Here is a 23,841-nt window from a genome sequence, read left to right on the forward strand (position 1 = left end):
CTTCTAAATTCCAAAAAAGGCACCGAAACAATTATTTTCATCGAAACGCTTGCGAAAAAATACAGTTGGCAGAAAATGGTTTTAACAGCTAGCTTTGATCATACATATTCAAGATATTTTCAAAATGGCCTACACTACAAGCTACAAGTATCTAAAAGTGTAAAAACAATCAAATATACGGGATCTATTAAAATTTTAGTTTTTAATTTTGGCCAGCTTTTTGATAGAAATACTCTTAAAAGCAGCGTGCAATATAATAGAGGTATCTATTCCTCTATAGACAATATGATCTTAGTAATATGTACGAAAGTCGCTCGCAATCAATTTCCGAGAATTCGAAGCGAGCAATTTGAACTCCGAACAGCCGAAGTATTGCTTCTTATTAACACCTCAATGATCATTTCCACAGTTTGCAGTACAAAGCAAGCGCACAAAAAAATATAAAAGATATCCCAAATGAATGTGAAGAAATTCACTGCGAAATGTCCACTCTCCCTATCAGACACATTTCCATAACTGGGTTAAATGCCAAATTGCAAACGACATGTTTATTGTGTGTAATAAATATAATAAACACAACGACAAGGACACTTGATCCATCGGCGGCGCAGAAGAAGAATTGATGGGAGAAGAGCAATACTGGCGAAGACCGACTACAGTATGAGCGGTTCAAATTCGAAAGAGTGACGCAGAGTACTGCAATTCTGAAGAAAGGACCAGGAGTGCGATTTTACGAAGTTTTAGCTTCGGCTGGCCCTACATTTTCAGACAGAGTGAAGTTCTGGAGTGTTGAATAGTTTACCACTGTTTAGGAAAACAAAAGTAGTACAAAGCTAGCGTTAGACCTTCATGAGACCTCGAGAAGTCACTATTGGAGGTGTTCGTCAATGTAGATTTGTCGTTAGACGGTTCCAGATTTAATTAAAAAAACTGCCTTATTTTGACACATCTACAGTTTACTTACCACACAAAAAACTTGTGCAATTCGACAGCTTCATCTTAGGCCAATTCAAAAAATTTCCTGCATGAAAGTTTGCTTTTTTAAATGCGGTTTCTAAACCAAAACTTTGAGAGTTATACCTTGGCGTGGAAGAGTCGGTATATTTATATATGCTGTTACTTAGTGTAGAATTAGGTTTCAACCTTTACGGCTATTGTACAACCGTCAGAAGAAACCAAAAATATTTGTACACAATCAGGAATAGCTAATCAGAAAAGGTGACTATATGTCAGTGATTCACTCAATATAGAATGGATAAAGGCTATGACGCAAAATCTTGAGGTCCGTCCAGGTTGTCTTCGATACGGATCAATACCATGACCTAGGAACTCTTAACATATTGTTAGTCGCCTCCTACGACATGAAAACAGGTTCCCAGTGGTTCTATTATAGGCTGAAATAAAGCAAAAAAATTAGCCCGCCGGACATCACACGGCTTCCAATTCCAACCAACGGTGGAAATAAAAAAAAACAAAATAATTAAAATATGGAACATTTTTCTAGATTATGCTAGAAAACATAGGTTGTCCAATATGTGCTTTGGACTTATTAGTTCTATCCAACAAATGAATTTAAAAAAAAATGATTGAATTGACCAAACAAGAATATACAGGAAAATATTCATAGCTAATCAATTGAATCCCAGACTTAGTTTGGTTTTCATGAAAACCTAAACATTTGATTTAAAAAACAAAAACGTTTCGGGGGTCCTCAAGTAAAAGATCTATTGAGATCCAATAACTACTCAAACCACAACACAATTTTTATAAAAGCACGGATAATTTTTAGTTTATTCTTAACCAACACGCAAAATGTTTGCTCTTTCAACGAATTGATTCGATAATTTATTCTAAAATATGAAAAAGGCACCTACCTGTTGTATATATTATATCAATGTTGTTTACGTCCCAGATTTAATGATAATGCGGAAGAATGTATTAACTGATGTCACCACAATCAAATTATTTTAACTTGAGATGAGCATGGGCGTAATCCATTCATAACCATTCGATGCAAAACAGACAAAACATCACTGAATACTTTTATTTTCATACACACAACACATCACTAAGCCAAAAGGGAGGCCATAAAACGGATTTCGTTCTTTATCTCAACTACACGGCATTATCAATCATTTTCATTTCGGTAACCATTTTGCACAATGGCAATTTCGCGAACGAAACTTCCCAACCAGGTAGATAAACGAAATTGAATTTATGTGAGGGAATCAACGAATGGTTACTGCTGCAGCAATCAGTTGAAGGCGACCTCAATGCAACAGCAATCAGCTGAAAGTACTCTCGCGATTTTCTCCTTAGCGGTTGGCCTGACCAACACCCGGTAAATTAAGTTGAATTTTTTTCGCGTTTCTTAAAAAATACAGTAGTCGCAAGCGAGGACGGATAACCACTGGTACTGTTCCACCCGCACGCGAAATTACCCAAACAAAATGATTAAACGCTGCTCAGTACACGGATCACAGCAATCGATTTTCGCATGTTACCATTTTCTTTTCCTGCGTCCACCATTCACTGCGACGAGCAAACAGTCAACCGAAACTCGATCGTTTTCCGCATAAAAAGTAGGAAATCCACTAAAAGCTGCAGCCCGAAAATTGCATTCACCGAGAAAATTGTACCGATTTCACGACGGCCCCACAACACAACGGCAGACGAAGCAATTATTTTGTAATTTTTTACTGCTTGAAGCAAAAATCAATTTTCATAAGCTGAGCCAAAAAAAAGCGACGATTACAACACACGGTCAACAAAACGAACCATCAAACGCGAATGTTTTCAATTGACTGACTAGCCGACCGAACTGCGTGCCGAGCGATTCACCTGCAGCGCACCAAAGCACAAGACACAACACAACTCACAAGCCGAAAACAAAAGCATACGCTATGATTGGTGTTCGTGGGGATGCAATAAAAATGCATCAGACGATGCTTTCGTTTGTTGCTTGGTAGTGTGGGTTAAATGCCGACAAAAGTGGCTGCGTTCTAATGTCTGTCAAATGACAGCTGGTGAATTTGAAAAGGGCCTAACTGAAAAATGTTAACAAATCGAATTTTCATGCTTTCCATTAAAAAATATCTACTCGAACACGTACACAACCAAGCAATACACTCATATTAAAAGGATTACAATGTATTTCAAAGGGAATAGGGAAAGAAAGGAAAGGTGGAAAGCCAACAATATCTTATTGAGCAGACCAATCGTGCAATGTAAATAAACATTACTCATGCCTGAGTTGGAGGAGATAAGTATTGTACATCCACAAAAAAAAATAATTTTTCGTCAGAATTTAGTTAAATCGTGGTTGTAAGGTGCATTTTAGAGTATATGTATTAGTAAAAACAAGCTTTAGAATTATTTCATCTCTTTGTTTCGAAATGCACATCATTTGATAAATTAATCCAACGATCGACATACGGTTTGTTTTCTAAATAAAATAGGAGTCATTTAAAGGGTTGCCTGTGGAAGCGTTTGCCAAAATTCTAGTGTTGAAATTATCATAAAGGGAGTGTTGTAGTTTTGACTGATTTTCACTCTTCGTCTCTCTCCCTATTATCTCTGACGTGTTATTGTTTTATAACCGATTGTAAAAGACTTATAGCAGCATAGCAACACCTACTCAATGAATTAATCGAAACTATAACTGCTCTAGGCTCACCTTTTCCATAATTTGCATACAGGGCCAATCTGATTTTACGATGTTCAATGTGGCCATCAAATTAGATTTCACTTAATTCTTCTACCTTTCGGTATAATATCAAACCTGAAAAGTATTTTTTGTGCTAGGCATACAAGTAGAAGAAATATGCGCAATCAAAGGAAATAAAATAGTACCAATTTTCCAAATAGGATTTTAATGAATCTGACCAAACCTTCTTTGGCAATTTTCTCAATGTTTGCGTTTTGCAGATTGGACCTTTTCAAATGTTTGGCTTGAAATAACATTGCGCTCTTCTCACCAACCGGACGCGTATTCATACAACGCACTTTCAAAGTTCGAGTGATCAAACTGCTACTCAAACGTTCGAGCTGTCGAAACAAATGTATTTTAAGTAATTGAAATGGTACTCTCATAGACAGGCCAGTCAAAATAAGTCTATGAGAAGAATTTTTTAGAAGAGTGCAAAGTTCGCAGTGCGGTTTGAATCCAGTTTTTGGTACCCGAAACAATACAGTCGAACTCTAGGGGTAGATCACTCTAGAAATGTGTAACAAATTTGCATCAAATTAATAAAAATGCATTTAATTTCCATTTTTGCATCAACTTTGGACTCTCTTGCAGAAAAGTTTGTTTAACAAACACCCTTCGCTGATCCACTTTGCTTGACGTTTTGCTGAATGTCGGGCTATTTTACGACGTCTCACACGCAACGCAAAAGACATTATGAATTTCTATTTTTATGGAAAGAAATGCATTTAATTTCGCTGATTTTTAAAAATGCATCACATCATATCATCATATCTGCTCGAATCTGTCGAACTTCGTAAATCCAGCAGTTTGGCACGCGGTGTTCTGCGTTGAGCGAATGTTTATAGGGGAATTAAAACACCAACGAGAAATGCATTTGATTTACACCATACGCGCACACGTTAGTCGGAATGAGAAAAGTTGTTTCATACAGAGAAAAATATATGTATATGTAAGTCTCGAACGCAAGAAGAGTGTGGAGGTTAAAATATCGCGGAATAAATACTTACCGAAATTTGCGTATTTTCCTTGGATCTTAGCCATAAGAAAGCGATAATACATACTTCAAAAGTGTTACACAGTATGACGAAAGCTGGATTTTAGCGGCTACTTCTGCAGCGAATAAGAATAGTCTGATGTAGATTATTACTGTGATATAATATCTCAATCTTTTTCTCATTTATAAGCCCGAAACTATTAAAAAAAACATTTTTAGTTTGTTTCCTTTTAGGACAATAACATATTAAAACCCATGAGACTAGCACGATTTTATAGGTTTCCTCATCAGGTCTACTATAGTTGGTAGATGACACTTGGGATTGCAAGCTGCTATCGGATTGCAAAAACACCAGATCATGCTGTATGGGCTGCTGTCCCGTTAATTTGTTAGTCGCATTTAATTTAGTTTTTTTATTTAAAAATCAAAAAAATAATAATTTAGGCTTATAAACAATACTGATGTACTCTTTAGGACACCCGCTATCAATACATATGAAAAACTGCGATAATTTTTCCAAATTAAAGATCCCTATTGAGTATACGATTTCGCAGTGAATTATTTGAATTCGCATAATGCTTTTATTCACCATGCTTCTTCTAAATGCGGATTTTGTGACCCCCCTTGCGGTAGAAGACAAACCAAAATAATCAATATGCCCTCGCTATCTTTTGCTGTTTCATTGATTTCATATAGCGTAATGAGCCTATTTTCGACATGTTTCTTTTATCACTCTATACGTTTGAAGCTGTTAGTTATAGCAGTGTCGGCTACCTTTGTTCAACGTACTGGGACGAATGGTATAACGAGAATTGAGGCACTCGATTTGAGTTTTCGTTGCGCTCGAACACAAGCGTTAACCCTTTCATGCCCAACTTTTTTCTAGTGCATTTAGGGTTTTAAAACTATTTTTAACGAGGGTGTCAAGAACCACGAAAAATCTTTTTTCATAAAGCTAGGTGCTTCCTTCGCCATGCTAGAAGCTGCTCAATTTTTACCTTCCAATACTCAATACAATTCTCGTAGAATATTTACAATAGTCAAATTGCGTGGAAAATATGGCCATGACAGTCTAAATTGATCAGTTTTCAATCATATTGCATGAAGCTGATATCGAAGCTCATGAAATAGCCAATGCTTTATTTACAGAAGCAAAAGTTGAATGGGCGATTGATTCCTTTGAACCATTCAAATCTCCGGGTATGGATGGTGTACTGCCAATAATGCTACAAAAAAAGCAAACAGCAGATTATTCCACACCTGACGAAAATCTTTAGGCTAAGTCTAGTACTAAATTATATATCTACGAGCTGGAGACAAACAAGGGTAATATTTATACCAAAAGCTGGGAAGCGCGATAAATCACTTCCAAAATCTTTTAGACCAATCAGCTTGACCTCCACATTTCTAAAAATAATGGAGAAAATGATGGACCTACACATTAAATCAGAATATTTGAAACAATCTCCACTGAGCAAGTTTCAATTCGCATATCGAAATAACAAATCAACAGTAAATGCAACGACACGACTAGACACTTGCATTCCGAAACTGTATCTCAAATCTGACTACCCCTCAGTGACTCAGGTAACTGGAAATGTCAAATTTGATGTTTGCTTAAAATATTCATGAAACTAGCAGCTCTGACGAATCTGTTGCTATATTTTTTTTCTAATAACAGTAACCCATGGTTACAATATTGTGACTATAAATAAACTGGTTGGAATCTTCAATTCTTCAAAATTAATTTTATGATTATTGGTGAACAAATAAGCTTCCCGGCGCCGAATTTGCTCATTCCAGAAGTCAATCAGCTTGGGTGCGGAGAAAAATGGTATCAGCTAACGAGAATCAACTGCGCTACGATGGCCGAGTGGTGGTCGTTACCGGTGCCGGTGCTGGTCTAGGTCGCGAATATGCCTTGCTGTTCGGTTCCCGCGGTGCAAAGGTTGTGGTGAATGATTTGGGTGGCAATTTTCACGGTCAGGGCAAATCGAATGCAGCCGATAATGTGGTACAGGAAATCCGAGCGGCACAACTCCGTAGTGGATGGGGATAAAATTATTCAGACTGCAATGGAAGCATTTGGCCGTGTTGATGTTTTGATTAACAATGCTGGAATTTTGCGAGACAAGAGTCTTGCTCGCATTTCCGATGAGGACTGGAATCTTATTCATGATGTGCACTTGAAAGGTAGTTTCCTAACGACGCGAGCTGCCTGGGCGATCATGAAAAAACAGAACTATGGTCGAATAATTATGACATCCAGCAACTCCGGTGTCTATGGAAATTTCGGCCAAGCCTATTATAGTGCCGCCAAAATAGGATTGGTCGGGTTAGCCAACACAGTCGCAATCGAGGGAGCTAAAAATAACATTCAATGCAATGTAATCGTTCCAACGGCTGCGTCAAGGATGACCGAGGGAATACTTCCAGAGGTTTTGTTCAATGAGCTTAGTGAGTTTCATTGAATTTAAAACTGGCGAAGTAAATTCATTTTTTCTTTGATTTTCAGAACCTAAATTGATTGCTCCGGTCGTTGCTTATCTGTGTCATCAATCCTGTCAGAATACGGGGGCAATAATTAAAAGTGCAGCTGGTTGGGCCACATAGGTCCATTTTGTTAGGGGAAAAGGATCAATTCTCCGTACATCAATCGATGATGATGTTACACCAGAGTATGTTAAGAGTGTTTGGAATAAAGTCACTGACATGTCGGATGCGAAACATCTTAATGCCATCAGTGAAGCCAGCATATCTTTAGTAGACGTACTGGAAAAGTTACGCGAGGGAAAGCATGCCGAAAATTCCGTTACAGAAACATTTAAGTTTAACTTTAAAGTTGTTATAGCGCATTGCGCACATAATAAGTGCGACTAAAAGTGCGGAAACGTAAATAAAACTGCGCTTTTACATTGAATTCATCTTGGTGTCTATTACGCACTTATGTATTATCCAACTGTGCAAACGTGAGAATATTTAGGTCAAAGAGAATCCATTTTTCGCTCCCGATAGTTTACTTTAGTCGCTGCTTGCTTCATCCGCTTCCTCCTCTTCCTCGGCGGATTCACTTGCCGACGCTTCTGATTCAGGTTCCGAGTCGGATTTTTCAGATTTCTGTTGAATAAAAATAATCAAATAAAACATTTCGAGCACAGTTACACTACACTGATGAAAAAAGGCTTAAGAATTTCTTAAGTCAGGACTTATGAACCTGCACAATATTGATTCCATTAGACGATTATGTATTTCATAAGTATGGCTAATGGAATTTGTTTGCGGGTTTTATGTTTATCTTATTGTCATCGTCACCGCTGCTACTGGAGTCATCGCCGGAGATGTACTCCTTACTCTTGAAGCCGCTTCCCTTCATTGCCGTAGCCGAAGCAGGTTTCTTGGGGGAACTTGCTTCCTTCTTGCGCTTCTTGGTCGCTTTTTCACCATCATCTTCGCTTGCTCCGCCGCCACCATCGCCTCCTGCTTCCTTGTAGGCTTTCAATGCTTCTGCATACTCCTCCTTTGCCTTGGCTGCTTTCTGTTCCCATTCATGCTTGTCCTTCAAATCCTTCCACATCTCACCACCCTTTTTGGCAATTTCGGTGACGGAGATTCCCGGATTGTCCTTCTTTATCTTCTCCCGACTTGCGTTCAACCACATCATAAATGCCGTAGCCGGTCGCTACCAGCATCAGTCGTCATCGGAGGTAGATTCCACATTTGAATCAAACTCGTCCGCCACATCCGATTCTGCCTGGTTCGGGTTGAAGTCCTCATCGGTCGATTCTTCCGAATCATCATCGTCATCGTCATCATCTCGCTCCTTTGCTTCGGCCTTTACCCTCGCCAGATAGGCATCCGGTTCAGCCTCATTATCCGAATCGGCAAAGTCCTCCTTGTAGTTGCTTTTGCCATCCTTTCCAATGTTCTTCACGTGCAATTTCTTGGACGAGATGAAATCGAACAGTTTCCCGTACTCTTCCTTCTCGATACTGCTGAACGTGTAGATGTTGCCTGCTTTTAGCTCGATTTCAAAATCAAAACTTCGAGTGGAGCCACCACTGCGAGCAAAGTGCACCGATGTGATTTCCTCGAAACGAATGTGAACCGGTGGCTTGTGGACGTAGATGAATCCTCGTTCCAGTGGGTAGAGATAACCTGCAGCTGCCTTGAAAGAACATCCAATTGCAGGAGTTCCCGAATGACTGAAAACGAGGCAAAATATATTTAAATTAAATTAGCCCGACTTAAGCCGTTAGGGATTGGGATTCAAATAAAGCCAAGCTCACCCGATAAAAGTTCCCGGTCCGGTCAGCTTTCGGTTTATGATGACTTTCATAATCTTTCCGAGTACTTCGTACACCGGTCCAGCGAGCTCTTTAGTAAGTTTATCCTCATACTTTTCCTTCAATTCCTCCTCGGTGAAGGGTAATTCGATGTTTGTTTCCTCGTCCATCTGGAATAGCGTCACCAGAAAGTGGTAACGAGTTTGACCCTGCTTTGTCGGCGGATCCAACGAAATGACGAAAAACATTTGCCGGTTGTCCTTATGCGGCAGCAGGAACAACCGCAGCACCGACGACGTCGGAATCTTAAAATCATACGTCTTACCGTGCAGCTGGAAAAAGCTCTGGAATACTTTAATGTCGTAGCGACCGCGCGGTGTCAGGCAATGTATCTCTCGGAATATAGCAATTGCGTCACCGGCGTCACCAGACGCAGAAATTACGGAAGCCTGTCTCATCACCTGCTCCTGGAATGCTTCGACAGGGTCAATTTCAGCCGATTCCGCTGTTGGAATGTGGAACCGCATTTCCATCAAATTCACCGGAACTTCATCGTTCCGGTGAAATTCGACTGTAACTTCGTTCTTTCCGGCATTACACTGGGAAACGATTCAGCGGGATTTCAAAGCTTGTCTTTCCTTCCACATCGAACGAAAGAACGCTACCTGTAAACATAAAATGGTTGCTATACAGCAACAGAAAATAAAATAAACAAAAAGTGTTGCTGAAAAAAATATTTTTTGGTCGTATCGAGGGGCGACTCAATGAACTGGTAACTGGCGGTAAATTACTCGCACACTTTCTCTTCAAAAGATTTCATGAAGTTTCAGGTCGTGTCGTTGGTAAATGCGTTACACATGCTGGTCGGAAAACTGGAGAATTCTATCGCAACAAAAGAAATTTCACTGGCTGCCTTTCTCGACATAGAAGGAGCTTTCGACAATGCATCTCATAGCTCAATGCGGAATGCTATGAGGAAGCATGGGTTCGATATCTACACAATAAATTGGATCAACTCGATGCTTATAAAACGTGAAGTAACTAGCACGCTTGGAAACACGACACTAACTATGAAAACAAATAAGGGATGCCCTCAAGGCGGAGTTCTATCGCCCTTATTGTGGTCATTGGTTGCAGACGAACTATTGAAATCATTAACTGAAATGGGATACGAAGTGATTGGATTTGCAGATGATGTTGTAATCCTCGTGAGGGGAAAATTTGACACTGTTATCTCAAATAGAATGCAATCTGCATTAAACTTCACTTTGAAGTGGTGTAAAAAGGAGGGCCTGAACATAAATCCCTCCAAAACAATCATAATCCCATTTACTCGAAAAAGGAAATATTCTTTATCAACACTTTTGCTCAACGGAACAGTAATTGAATTGTCCTCTGAGGTAAAGTATCTGGGATTGATACTAGATAAAAAACTAAACTGGAATGCACACATTGAGCAGGTTATAAGCAAGGCAACTCGTGCTCTTTGGGTGTGCAGTAGAACATTCGGTAAAAAATGGGGTCTCAGACCTAGTATGGTTCACTGGTTATACTCCACAATTGTCAAACCAAGAATAACATATGCCTCGCTAGTTTGGTGGCCTAAAACAAAAGAGACATCAATTCAAAAAAGCTAGGTAAACTTCAAAGGCTTGCTTGTGGAGCGATAACCGGTGCCATGCGAAGTACTCCATCGAAGGCACTAGATGCAATGCTGCACCTCCTTCCGCTTCATCAGACGATAAAATTAGAAGCAGTAAAAAGCGCATTGAAAATAACTCGTCATAAACAATTATTATCTGGAGACTTAACAGGACACCTTGCGGTTCTAAAAGATTTCCCTATAAATAACCTTGTCATTACAAACGAAGATTGGCTACAGGTAATGCCGAACTTTGAAACTCCCTACAAAATTAATGAATCTGGACGGTCAACCTGGGAACAAGGTGGCCCTATTCTCCGTCCAGGCTCAGTAATTTTCTACACAGATGGGTCTAAAATGAACCATTTGACGGGATCTGGTGTTACAGGACCAGGAATAAACATTAGTATTCCCATGGGATACTGGCCGACAGTTTTTCAAGCAGAAATATATGCCATTCTAGAATGTACCTATGTATGCCTGAAGAGAAGGTACCGGTATGCAAATATCTGCATTTTCTCAGACAGTCAAGCAGCACTAAATGCCCTAAGGGCTCCTACATGTCGCTCAAAACTAGTATGGGAGTGCATCCTTGCACTCCGACAATTGGCGGAGAAAAATCAGGTCAATTTGTACTGGGTTCCAGGACATTGTGGAGTTGCAGGGAATGAAAAAGCCGATGATTTAGCAAGAAGAGGGTCTTCCACTAATTTTATCGGACCAGAACCATTCTGTGGAGTCTCATCGTGTGCCCTCAAAATGGAGCTGAAAAAGTGGGAGATCACAGCTATAAACAACAATTGGAGTACCATAACTGGACTGCGACAATCAAAGAAATTTATTTCACCTAACAATAAAAAAAAGCCTGGAGTTGCTTAGATTAAATAAAAAAGAACTATGCATCATCACAGGACTACTTACAGGACACTGTCCGAGTAAATATCATCTTATGAAGATTGGTAAACTTACAAACGATATATGCCGCATCTGCGGATCAGAAAGTGAAACATCACAGCATTTGCTCTGCGAATGCAGTGCACTGATGCAACGCAGACTTATGTCGTTTTTCATTGAAAACACTGGGGCGGTGGATTGCACTGGTTTTGCACTTTCTAGCAGAAGTGGGAATAAAACACGTCTTGTGGCCTGCTCTTCTGCTAGAAAATGCAACCCCAGTGCAATCCACCGCCCCGGGGTTTTTCAATGAAAAACCCCATTAGAGTCCTCGGTAAAGGAACACTGGAGCCTTTTGATATTTGGACTGCAAATCCCAAACAGGTAATAAACTTCATCCGAAGTGTAGTGCCTAGTTGGGAAGAGTGTATATTTCAATAAAGACAATCATTCATCAATAGTGATATGTCATAGTTGATAGTACACTTAGATTAAGGAAGGGGCATACCACAATAGATCTAAATATTGGTCGCAGTGGTCCGTCTCCAAAAAAAAAAAAATCATATTGCAACATAACGAACATAAATGAAAAATTCATCTTCCATTGTCAACGCAAACTGTCCCTGGCAGCCCTGCTCCATCGGAATCCAATCAGACAAATTGCAATAACTTCAGTTCTTGAGCTGATCCTTATAACCGTTAATACTGAAATGAAAGGCAGTAGTCACGTTTATTACCCCACTGATAACAAATCCGAACGTTAATTCTATTTGCTTCAAACCACTTAAAATCCATATGAAGAAGAAATGTTATCAAGTGAAGACATACATTCTATGCGTCAAGAGTATAAACTACACTGAGAAACGAAAATATGCATAGTTAGCATACTTTCTATTCCCGTCTCTTTTCTTCTGCTGTGATTTTTATGCATTTTCATGCATATATTTCTAGTAAGCATTCAATGAGTGGATAGACTGAATATGTCCAATGCATAAAATTTACAGCAGAAGAAACGAGAGGCAGATTGATGCTATCGATGCATAAATAAAATTCTGCGTGTAAATATGCACAAAGTTATATGTGCGTATTGTTGTAGAATCGGGTTTTATGTGCCGTATAGCTATGAAATGTGAATGTAGGATTAATATTTCTTGTGAATAGGTTTATGTGTCAGCAAATAGTGTCTATATGCCAACGCTAATTGCAAAAATCTATGTGTAAAATCAATAGGCTTCACGTTTACATTTTTATGAGTGCCTTATTTGTTTTTGTGAGGAAATTTTGCCTCAATCAAAAGTTATGGCTGTTTTTGTTTCTTTGTGGTGTCAGAATGACAGGCTAAGATCATAGTTGATCCATCTGGCCGATGGCTATTTAAAATCGTTGTTGTCCACAAACACATTATCCGCATGAAGAGATTAGGCGAGGGTGAACCCGAATAGAAATGTACAGTAACAAAACCATGATTTTCACTGTGACAGTACAGTAATTTTACAATAATTTACAGTAAGTTTTAGTGTTATGCTACAATACAAAAACAATAAACTTTAACATTTTTACAGTAAGTTTCAATGTAAAATAGACTTTTACAGTGAAAAAGGGGGGTGGTTAAGTATCTTAACATTAAAAAAATCAATTTTTCTCCATACATTTTTTCTCGAAAACAGTAAAATTTAATGTGAATGCACTGTATCAATTTTTTGCTGAACAATGAAATTCACTGTTACATGAAATTTTATAGTAAATCTACTGTGAGAACTTGGCATCGAACAATGTTGAATCAATAATAACTATAATATTTATTGTTTTATGATTGTTTGTAGGGTAAATGCTATTGTAAAATTCTATCCGGGAATCGCCCCCATCTTGTTTTCTTTTTTTCTTATGACCTTTTGAAAACCCAGCATGGAATTGTGCGAATTATTTCTCATGCCGCAGCCAGTTGACAATATACCACTGAACGCACCGCATGAAAAAGCCTTGGTAGGCGTCAACGTCAACGAAGTTCGCGGTGGCTTGCGTTGCAACTGCGTTCGGAAAGTGCATTTTCATCGGTTGGAGATAAAAATCCTTTTCAATCATACCTATCAAAATTTATTCTTTATAATCTGCCTGATAAACGAAATTGTTACATCACAGAATCTTCTCTCACGTGACGATGAGTCAGCTCAGCTTCCACCGGAAGTTGCATCCCTCCGATCCGCATAAGGTGCCGGTGTTAATTATCGGTCAGCAGCGTCATCTGAGTGAATTACCGTTCGAATGGGTCCGTTGCAAGCTGGAACCCCGTGTTTCAGCGGATACGTTCCAGAAGGCTATATCGCATCTACATCCAGCTCCAACGGATACCTGTTCACTGTATCTAGACTTAGCCAAAGTTGCTGCTCTCCCAATAAAAGCGTCCCGGCACAACTCGGATTCACGTGCACATGCCCTGACCAAACTAATCCAGACGCATACGTCGGGAATTGATGAGGCCATTGTCGTGGTATGTGAACGAGATAATGTGTTCGCCTCTGCGTGTGCCGTTGCCAGAGCATTTCCGCTGTACAGCCGGAAAAGCTCTAAATTGGATGGTGCTAAACCCACTGACGGGACTGTTAAGGTCAACGTAGAGTTTGTGTTAGTAGCTGGAGAACCGTTGACGGATCAGGATGTAGAAGTGCTGAAATATGCTGCAGAAGGAATTCGTTTAACGGCAAAAATAGTTGACGCTCCCTGCAACGAAATGAATGTTTCCGGATTTATTCGCGAGGTGGAAATTGTGGCAAAAGAACTGAATTTAATTGCAAAAGTAAGTTAAACGCGTTTTTGTAATAAGAATAAAAATAACGGGTGAATTTTCTTTTTTAGGTCATTCGTGGCGAAGAATTGAATGAAAAGGGTTTTGGGGGTATTTACGGCGTTGGAAAAGCAGCTGCTGATCCACCGGCGCTGGTTGTGCTGTCGTATGAACCGGATGGTGCAACTGAAACTGTAGCTTGGGTTGGAAAAGGAATTGTTTTCGATACTGGTGGTCTTAGCATCAAAGGCAAAACTGCGATGCCTGGAATGAAACGAGATTGTGGAGGAGCGGCCGCTGTTCTCGGTGGTTTCTATGCTGCAATTAAGAGCGGTTTCAAACAAAATTTGCATGCGGTTTTTTGCCTGGCGGAAAATTCTGTTGGTCCAAACTCAACCCGTCCGGACGATATTCACCGCTTGTATTCAGGTTGCACTGTTGAGATTAACAATACTGACGCCGAAGGTCGGTTGGTTCTGGCTGACGGAGTTTGCTATGCTGATCGTGATCTGAAGGCAAAAATTATACTTGATATGGCCACTTTAACGGGGGCTCAAGGAATTGCGACAGGAAAATATCACGGTGCCATTTTGACCAACAGTGGGCTGTGGGAACAAAAAGCTTTAGTTATTGGTCGGCAAACAGCTGATTTACTATCGCCGGTTCCGTACTGTCCAGAGTTACATTTCAGCGAATTCAACTCTGCTGTAGCTGACATGAAAAATTCAGTTATGGATCGTGGAAATGCTCAAGTGAGTTGCGCTGGACTATTTGTCGCTGCCCATCTTGGGTTTGAGTACACAGGAGCTTGGTTACATGTAGACATGGCTTCGCCCGTCCACAGTGGAGAGCGTGCGACCGGATATGGAGTAGCTTTGTTGTTGGGATTATTTGGAGAACACAGTTGTGCTGACATGCTGAAACAGATCGCAGCCACTGGCACCAACGGAACCATTCGCAACTCTGAGTTAAAAATCTCAAACGAACCCCAATTGAAAAAAGCTCGTGTCGATTGAAACAAATATTGTTCACTTAGAACTTCTAGAAATGTAATATTTTTTTAGAGAAATACAAGCTCTATACTGCCGCATTTAAACCTTGGAGGCCTTTTTTAATGTTATCACATAACGTAAACTACAAAAATATAAACTAATCTAAAATTCCCGTTTCTACCATTAACGCTGACTGAGCCATCTTGAACATTGGAAACAAATGTCCACTTCTTCTCGCGATATCGGCAGCAGTTTCTCCGGAATTATTTTTCAGGTTTGGATTTATCCTTTCGTCCATCATCAAAGTCATAAGTGTCCTTCTACTATTCGATACCGAGGCAGCGATATGTAACGGTGCTTGATCCCCCTGTGAAACAGCGTTTATATCGGCACCGTGCTGAAGTAGTAGTGCGACGCATTCTGCATTATTCCATTTACAGGCTGAATGCAGCGGAGTCCAACCGAGCTCGGTGCGAGCATTCGGATCAGCACCGTTTTGAAGTAGTAGTTCAGCCATCGTTTGACTATTGTTGTAGCATGCTTTGTGCAACGCCGTGTAGCCGTCGTCGTCAATCGCAGTGATCACAGATGGTTTTTTAGCGATCACCTCTTCAACTATATCTAGTTTGTCTTCACCGGCGGCCCATAAAAATAATCGCTCTAATGATGCTGTAAAAGTAGCTTATTACTGAATGTTGCTAAGTAAGCATCCGAGTAAACACGAACCTGTCGGATCTTTGTCTTCCTCAATCAAGTCATCCGGATCATCCCAACCGCTGACGAACATACCCCTGGGTGTTTTTCGCATCTTTTCTTCCAAATCTTCTAGAGTTTCGATTTCTTCTTTCTCGTCATCCACAATATCGCGGGCAATTTTCTCCCATTCAGCACCGGATTTATGTTTGGCCATTGTTGGATGCTTGGGTTTGAAATTTAGTATTTTTTTGCAATCAAAACTTCTTGTTTGTTTAAAGTTGTAGGTATTTTGTGTATTATCACTTCTACTTCAATAAGTCTTGGAAAAAATATCAAAATATATTTAAAACGTTGAGGGCCCATATTATTGGCTCGAATCAAAACTCGTCGAAATGTCAATTGACGATAGGTTCATCCGGAGTGTTCATTTGTGTTTACCTTTTGCTAGCGTTGCCAATTTTATTTTGTGTCCAGCACCCAATGTGGCTACGCCACATCGCTTTTGCGCGTGCTGTCCGACTTCGCTACCGCTCAGTCGGACTTAAACTAGGGATAGCCCCTATGTTTGAGTAAGCCGGGCAAACGAGTGGATCACAGGTTCGCTTGCTTCCGACGGCGGGTCGGTGGCCACCTCGCCCGGGCCTCTGTTATGCGGCTAAGCCGCATCGAAATGGTACCCCTTAAACATTCTAACTTGAATCGGTTGTGTCACCGGAGCCGGAATACGAATTAGATCCAGCCAGCATTCCGGCTGAGTTAAACTGGGAAGTTTAGTAAAATTTAATCTGGAAATAAAATTTTTTTTGGCAACGCTCCAGCGTTGATTTCACCACCTGGGCGCCAGGTTGACGATATGAAATGAACTTTGTTTACTTTCGACAAGTTTTGATTCGAGCCAACAACATCCAGCCAAACGTTGAACGTCACATGACAGAAAAAAACTGTCACTTATGTGGATTCAAAACGGCAGTTACGTGTCTACATGGTCAGGTTATTCGGACCAATAAAGTATGATCACTTTCAGTTTTGTTTTATTAGGCAATCATCAACGTAAAGTTTCTCGGATTAAGAAAGTTTTAAGATATTATTTCCTTAACATTTTATGACGAAGGAGGAAGTATTTGGGAGATTTTGGGCCATATTGCGTGCTCAATGGAATGTATATCATCGGATTAGGATAGACTAGTCAAACGCGCTCGCCGGTTTACCTGGAGAGTACGATCGGCAATTCGAGGTATATGATCCAGTAGTTGGAGAATAGTACGGACTAGTTGGAGAATAGCTTGTATTGGCGGAGAATAACTTGAACTCGTCGGAGAATACCTTGGACTTGTCGGAGAATAGCTTGGACTTGTCGTAGAATAGCTTGGACTTGTCGGAGAATAGCTTGGACTTGTCGGACAATAGCTTGAACTACTCGGAGGGTATTGGAGACGTGTCGGAGAGTAATAGAAACTAGCCGGACAGTTGCACGGACTAGTCGGACAGCAATGGAGACTAGCCAAACGGTATTGTGAACGAGTTGGAGAGTAATGTGAAGTAGTCGGAGAAGCAAGCACGTAATATTAGGTTTGTTCCAGTACACGGAAGTCACTCCGGAGTAAGTAGGAGCAAAAAATCTTTGCTCCTTTTCACTCCGGTTTGCTACCAGAAGAAGAAAAAAGAGAAGAAGAGAGTACAGGAACGATTTTCTCCGGAGTACTTCCAGTTTCTCCTGGTACTGGAACAGACCTATTAACTATTCGATAAGGACGATGTATGTGTACTTGATGACGACGCGGAGCACGGAGACATTGATGATCCAGGCGATGATGATTCAGCTCTTCTTGCATCATTTCTTCCAAAGTTATTTCGTTCTTCTTTTCATTCTCCATGTCAAGGACAAGTGTTTCGTTTTCCGCACTGGAATTGTGTTCGGCAATTACTGATTACTTACACCTGGAAGATTTAATTTTTTTGGAATCGGTCTTACAAACATTACCTTTTTTTCTAACTTCTCTTTGTTCGATTACTGGATACAATTAATAATTGTAATTATTGTAGCAACGTTATTTATCACCACCATTCCAATATTCAAATAATATCCAACGCAGAGTTACAAATATTCAAATTCATTGAATGAAAATTCGACAATTCAAATAGGCCCATAAACAAAACGTAAACAATTCCGGTTAATACTTACTTCAAATGGACATTAATAAAGCTTTATACACACCTTAAATAAGCCGATTCTGAAGCCTAGGAAAATTTGCTATTTGCAGTAGTAATAAGCCTCCCATTTTGGTTTAAACGCAAGGACAATTTTTAAAACAGAATTTGATTGATAAGTATAGCTCATTAAATTATAATATAATTTAATATTATTATTATTCCATCAATTCTGTAATCTAAAAAGAATTTTTGAATTTTACTGAACGTGATGAAATTGGCATCACTTGCATCTGGTATACTCAACCTGCACAAAACGTTGCATAACGCAGGGCTGGTTTTTGGAACAACTTGTACACGAGGCGTTAGTAATGTCATTACTGAGCAGTAATGTCACTTTTAATGAACGTGTAAGGCGAGTAATGATGGAATTCCCATACAATTCCAGAAATGACACTACTTAGTAATGACACTTTTATTGCGCGTGTAAGGGTCCCTATTCAGCCCTTCGTTATGCAAATTTCCTTATAGTTCGATCATGGATGTCTGTTCTCTGTGCATATAGTATATACCCACAGATAACCCATAGATTATCTGTGGTATACCAAAGCTTTGCTAATATTTTGTAGATGTGATGTTTCTCCAAGTTGATTGTAGTTAGCATGTTTTTCCAATGCCAAACCACAGAGAACAGACATCCATGATCGAACAAACATATTTAAAAAACGTGTGTAAACATTTGAATTAATGTACGATAAACACTAGCGCCGCCACACCAACCTATCCCAACTATCCGTCAAATCCATTCCGGAACCGGTTCGAAATCCTGAATGGATTCAGTCAAAGGCCTTAGTATAAAAGGTACGCAAAGAGTGTGCAGAAAGTGAAGCCGAAAATAGTCTACCTATCGAGCAAAATTAGAATCCAACTTTGCTGCAGAGGTATCAAAGATGGATTCCAATTCCAATCCACTCTTTGCGCAACTGTTCTCTATAGACTGTGGATTCAGTATGGAATCTTGCTCAAAGAAAACAACCGAATCCGACTCTATCGGTTGATGCATTTGAGCTGTAATTCATGCTGAAAGTCCGAACCGGTTCCGGACTAGTTTGACTGGGTAGAGGAATAACCGCTGTCAATTTGGATCGATTGGATTCGCGTTTAGCTGTCAAAAACGAATCCAATCGAACATAGACTTTTCTACGGCTCATGTACGTACACGGCACATGACACAAACACTACATCACTAGCTGGTGGAAAATAATAAACAAAGACGGCAAAATCAAATGGGATTGTTTTCAACCAGGAAGCTGCAGAAGCGTTCGTGAGACCGGGCGACAAGAACTCAATTGCCTATCCTTATAACATTGGACGTGTTGCCATACAATGCCGGGGCATACGTTGCCAAAAATGCTGTTTTTCTCTCCGCAGTTCTCTTACTAGAGTTTTTCTAGGAGTCATTATGGGTTCCAAATCAAATGCAACAACCGATTCCGACTCAGAATCGGTTGTTGCATTTGATTTGGAATCCATACCACAGACTAACAGACATAACACTATGAGGGAATTCCCTCAAAAAATATCGATCCGACAATTTTCCCAGAACACTTGCTCCACCTTTTATTCACAGTCCCAAACACTCATTTACTGGTGGGTTACCCCTCAGGTTTGGGAACAATTTTTCACTAGTGGTCTATCCCCCATATGCTTGTTCATATGTCAGTGGCGCCATAATTTCAAATGTGGCCACAGTACCAACTATAAATATATTTAAAATGACCGTTAAAGCGGGCGAAGCTTTGTTTTTGAGTGTTATGTCTGTTAGTCTGTGTCCATACTGACTTCATTCAGGAATCCGAATCAAATTCCGAATGGTTTGACAGGGTTAGAGTGTGACCAAGAGGCCATGACGTATCCAAACGAACATGAAATTTGACGTATTTCTATTGTGTATACGTCAAATTCCATGTTCGTTTGGATACGTCATGGCCTCTTGGCCACACTCTAACTCCCGGTCAGCGTGGCAAGCAGAAAGTTAGCAAAAGTTTAGCAAAGCTAAATTGATGCTGGCAGAGTTTCTGCGAGCATTTTGTGCGATTTGTGCAAGAATTCTGGTAACGAATTCGCTCAAATGCAACAACCGTTTCTGACAGAAGCGGTTAAACCAACCGATGCTGCTCACTTTTATCCAGAATCGAACCAGAAATGTACGGCCAAGATCTCTGCACGCTTCTTGCCACATCTTTGTCAGATGTTTTGCTCGATTCGTGCTAAATTCTACCAGGTAGGAATTGCCAGGATCTTTGCACAGTTTATATCCGAGTTATGCCAGGGTTTAGCTCGGTTCCTGTCAAAATCTAGGATAGGATCCGCCAGCTGGCTTCTTATATTTTGCTAATCCCTGCTGAAAACGACACACCCCATCTCGACCAATGTTGCCAGAATATTTGTTTTGTTACAGTCGTGTCCAAAACTTAAATTGCTCTGATTAAAATATTTTATATTATGTACCAATTTCACGCTCCGGGAAAAATCAATGATTTAGTCTTTATATACGCATTTAAATGATCATTACGGGTTTTCCATCGGAATACAGCAAAGCAAAATAATATATATTTGTTGTTGGCCATTACGAAAAATATTTCTAAGCTCTTCATTTTTGTAAGTTGCTTTCTGAGTCGAGCAACCTCATTCACAAGATCAATCTTCTCTGTTCGCATTTAGTTTAAATATTCTAAAACTACTTTTTTGCAAGGCTTAATTTTTGTTTAGTTTGTATAGGTGTATAGGATTGTTCCAGTACTTCATGTGATTTTTTCGGAGAAAACAGCAGTAGAAAATAACACGCTCCTATTTACACCGATGATTGATGCAGTTGAAAACTGTAAAATTCAACTGTATCGATAATACTAACAAGAAAGAACAAGAAGCGATTTCCGGGATAACTTTCTCACGGTTTGCTGCAAAGTATTGCGAAACTTTTCTTAAATCCACATTGCGACTTTTCAGCCATGCGCCACCGGGCCGTGCGTTGAATAGGGATCTTTAATTTGGAAAAATTGTGCCAGTTTTTCATATGTATTGGTAGCGGGTGTCCTTACGAGTACACTCATATCATTCTTAAACCTTAATTATTCTTTTATGATTTTTAAATTTAAAAAAACCAAATTAAACTCAACCAGCAAACTGACAGTTGTCCTACTAAATGACGTATCTGCAAATATCTCGTTCGCCTCATTGTTAACCGGGACAGCACCCCACACGGCTGGATGTTGTTGGCTCGAATCAAAACTTGTCGAAAGTAAACAAAGTTCATTTCATATCGTCAACCTGGCGCCCAGGTGGTGAAATCAACGGAGTGCTGGAGCGTTGCCAGAAAAATTTTATTTCCAGATCAAATTGTACTAAACTTCCCAGTTTAACTCAGCCGGAATGCTGGCTGGTTCTAATTCGTATTCCGGCTCCGGTGACACAACCGATTCAAGTTAGAATGTTTAAGGGGTACCATTTCGATGCGGCTTAGCCGCATAACCGAGGCCTAGAGGGCGAGGTGGCCACCGACCCGCCGTCGGAAGCAAGCGAACCTGTGACCCACTCGTTTGCCCGGCTTACTCAAACATAGGGGCTATCCCTAGTTTAAGTCCGACTGAGCGGTAGCGAAGTCGGACAGCACGCACAAAAGCGATGTGGCGTAGCCACATTGGGTGCTGGACACAAAATAAAATTGGCAACGCTAGTAAAATGTAAACACAAATGAACACTCCGGAGGGCCCATATTATTGGCTCGAATCAAAACTCGTCGAAATGTCAATTGACGATAGGTTCATCCGGAGTGTTCATTTGTGTTTACATTTTACTAGCGTTGCCAATTTTATTTTGTGTCCAGCACCCAATGTGGCTACGCCACATCGCTTTTGTGCGTGCTGTCCGACTTCGCTACCGCTCAGTCGGACTTAAACTAGGGATAGCCCCTATGTTTGAGTAAGCCGGGCAAACGAGTGGGTCACAGGTTCGCTTGCTTCCGACGGCGGGTCGGTGGCCACCTCGCCCTCTAGGCCTCGGTTATGCGGCTAAGCCGCATCGAAATGGTACCCCTTAAACATTCTAACTTGAATCGGTTGTGTCACCCGAGCCGGAATACGAATTAGAACCAGCCAGCATTTCGGCTGAGTTAAACTGGGAAGTTTAGTACAATTTGATCTGGAAATAAAATTTTTCTGGCAACGCTCCAGCACTCCGTTGATTTCACCACCTGGGCGGCCAGGTTGACGATATGAAATGAACTTTGTTTACTTTCGACAAGTTTTGATTCGAGCCAACAACATCCAGCCCACTCCGGATGAACCTATCGTCAATTGACATTTCGACGAGTTTTGATTCGAGCCAATAATATGGGCCCACCCCACACAGCATGATCTGGTACTTTGTCAATCCGCTAGCAACCTGCCATCCCAAGTTTCATCTGCAAACTATGGTAGATCTGATAAGGCAACCTATAGGGTCGTGCAAGTCGCATGGGTTTGGATGTGTTATTGTCCTAAAAGGAAACAAACTAAAATTTTTTTTTTCAATAGTTTCGGGCCAAAAAATTGAAAAAGGACTGAGATATTAACTCACGTTACTAATCTGCATCAGAATATGCCTTAACCCGCACACCCCTAAAGATCTCTATTACGCGCCCATCTAGTTTGCATCAGTGCGAGTGAGAAAACATTTTGACGTTTGTTTTTGTTTCGACCGCACTCGTGTGTATCCCATATAGCAACAACTCGACGAAATGCTATACTATCTCGCGATAGACAACACTCCCAATTTACTCGGCGCTGTAACAAAGACAATTTTTACATGAAGTTGAAAATATTTTCATACTTAGGCTAAATAGTCAGTTACTCGGTTAGACTTCGAAAAGAGACATTTCCGCATTAATCCGCACACCGCGCTACCGGATCTCTCGGAAACCTGTAGAACTTCAATTCTGGATAATATGTTTGAATTCGTCTGCCAGAAAATGCCTTGCACTTCATAATTACAGACGGACGTTGTGGAAAGAAAGAAGATATCTCGAGAAAACAAAAAAAAAACAACACAGTAAACAATCGTCGTTTTACGTTTTATATCACAATACGACAACACTTCCAAGCAGCCCTTTAGTACTTTTAGTTTCCAAGCCGAACGTTTGCCAATGTCACTTTCGTCCAATCACGAGCTGGTTCAGAATTGGTTCAAAAACAGGGGACAGAGCTGGCGGATCCTATCCTAGGTTTCGCCGTGCTCGCCGGAGGGGAAAATTTGTTTGTTTTTTATTGATTTTGTTTTTTATTGATTTTGTTTTTTATTGATTTTCATGAAGTGTGAATCTTTTATAAATGAGTTTTTATATTTATTATGAAGTATTTTTACTCCTCTTTAAGATATTACTCAAATCTCCGTTTGTGTACATTTGTTATATAGGCCCATTTGTCGGTTCACGATCGAATTTTAAACGTACCGTTTTCAACGGTTTTTTCATAAATATATGAAATTGTTAGTACAAATCAAAACAAAAATCATTGAAGGAGCTAATTTGGTAAAGAAACGAGTAAAAAATGTAGAACATGTTTATTTTGCGTCCTCAACATGACACATTTTTGTGAAGCAAAGAACAAATAAGTTTTCAAAATGATAAAAAGTATTGAAAATTCACCTCTTCGCCCAAAATTTT

General features: G+C 40.1%; 3 protein-coding genes and 2 pseudogenes across 8 annotated transcripts in view; 2 read left to right on the forward strand and 3 right to left on the reverse strand.

The window, feature by feature from the left end:
* LOC131679077 (kinesin-like protein KIF21A) overlaps positions 1 to 2,810 on the reverse strand; it is a 185,485-nt gene extending 182,675 nt beyond the window's left edge. For all 6 annotated transcript variants that reach the window (XM_058959636.1, XM_058959633.1, XM_058959635.1 and 3 more), the window contains exon 1: positions 1,875 to 2,810. The gene's annotated coding sequence lies outside the window, so the exon portion shown is untranslated. The remainder of the gene's footprint in view (positions 1 to 1,874) is intronic.
* Positions 2,811 to 6,534: 3,724 nt separating this feature from the next.
* Positions 6,535 to 7,623, forward strand: LOC131679078 (peroxisomal multifunctional enzyme type 2-like; annotated as a pseudogene).
* Positions 7,624 to 7,633: 10 nt separating this feature from the next.
* LOC131679079 (FACT complex subunit Ssrp1-like) lies at positions 7,634 to 9,842 on the reverse strand (annotated as a pseudogene).
* Positions 9,843 to 13,497: 3,655 nt separating this feature from the next.
* Positions 13,498 to 15,400, forward strand: LOC131679081 (probable aminopeptidase NPEPL1). The gene is made up of 2 exons (XM_058959637.1): positions 13,498 to 14,316; positions 14,376 to 15,400. Exons 1-2 carry the CDS (start codon positions 13,681 to 13,683, stop codon positions 15,318 to 15,320), a joined length of 1,581 nt encoding a protein of 526 aa, XP_058815620.1. The 5' UTR covers positions 13,498 to 13,680; the 3' UTR covers positions 15,321 to 15,400.
* On the reverse strand, positions 15,393 to 16,353 carry LOC131679082 (ankyrin repeat domain-containing protein 49). The gene is made up of 2 exons (XM_058959638.1): positions 16,023 to 16,353; positions 15,393 to 15,965 (listed from the first exon to the last, which is right to left on the reverse strand). The coding sequence occupies exons 1-2, from the start codon at positions 16,204 to 16,206 to the stop codon at positions 15,454 to 15,456; spliced, it is 696 nt and encodes a 231-aa protein (XP_058815621.1). The 5' UTR covers positions 16,207 to 16,353; the 3' UTR covers positions 15,393 to 15,453.
* Positions 16,354 to 23,841: the final 7,488 nt, after the last annotated feature.

This window comes from Topomyia yanbarensis, chromosome 2 (genome assembly GCF_030247195.1).
Source record: "Topomyia yanbarensis strain Yona2022 chromosome 2, ASM3024719v1, whole genome shotgun sequence".
NCBI lineage: Eukaryota > Metazoa > Arthropoda > Insecta > Diptera > Culicidae > Topomyia > Topomyia yanbarensis.

What these genes read in the sequence shown, in the direction of transcription:
- LOC131679081 (XM_058959637.1), top strand. Translation starts at nt 13,681, where the DNA reads ATGAGTCAGCTCAGCTTCCACCGGAAGTTGCATCCCTCCGATCCGCAT. An exon ending in AACTGAATTTAATTGCAAAA is followed by an intron (nt 14,317 to 14,375) that starts GTAAGTTAAACG and finishes TTTCTTTTTTAG; the next exon opens with GTCATTCGTGGCGAAGAATT.
- LOC131679082 (XM_058959638.1), bottom strand. Translation starts at nt 16,206, where the DNA reads ATGGCCAAACATAAATCCGGTGCTGAATGGGAGAAAATTGCCCGCGAT. An exon ending in GGAAGACAAAGATCCGACAG is followed by an intron (nt 15,966 to 16,022) that starts GTTCGTGTTTAC and finishes CTACTTTTACAG; the next exon opens with CATCATTAGAGCGATTATTT.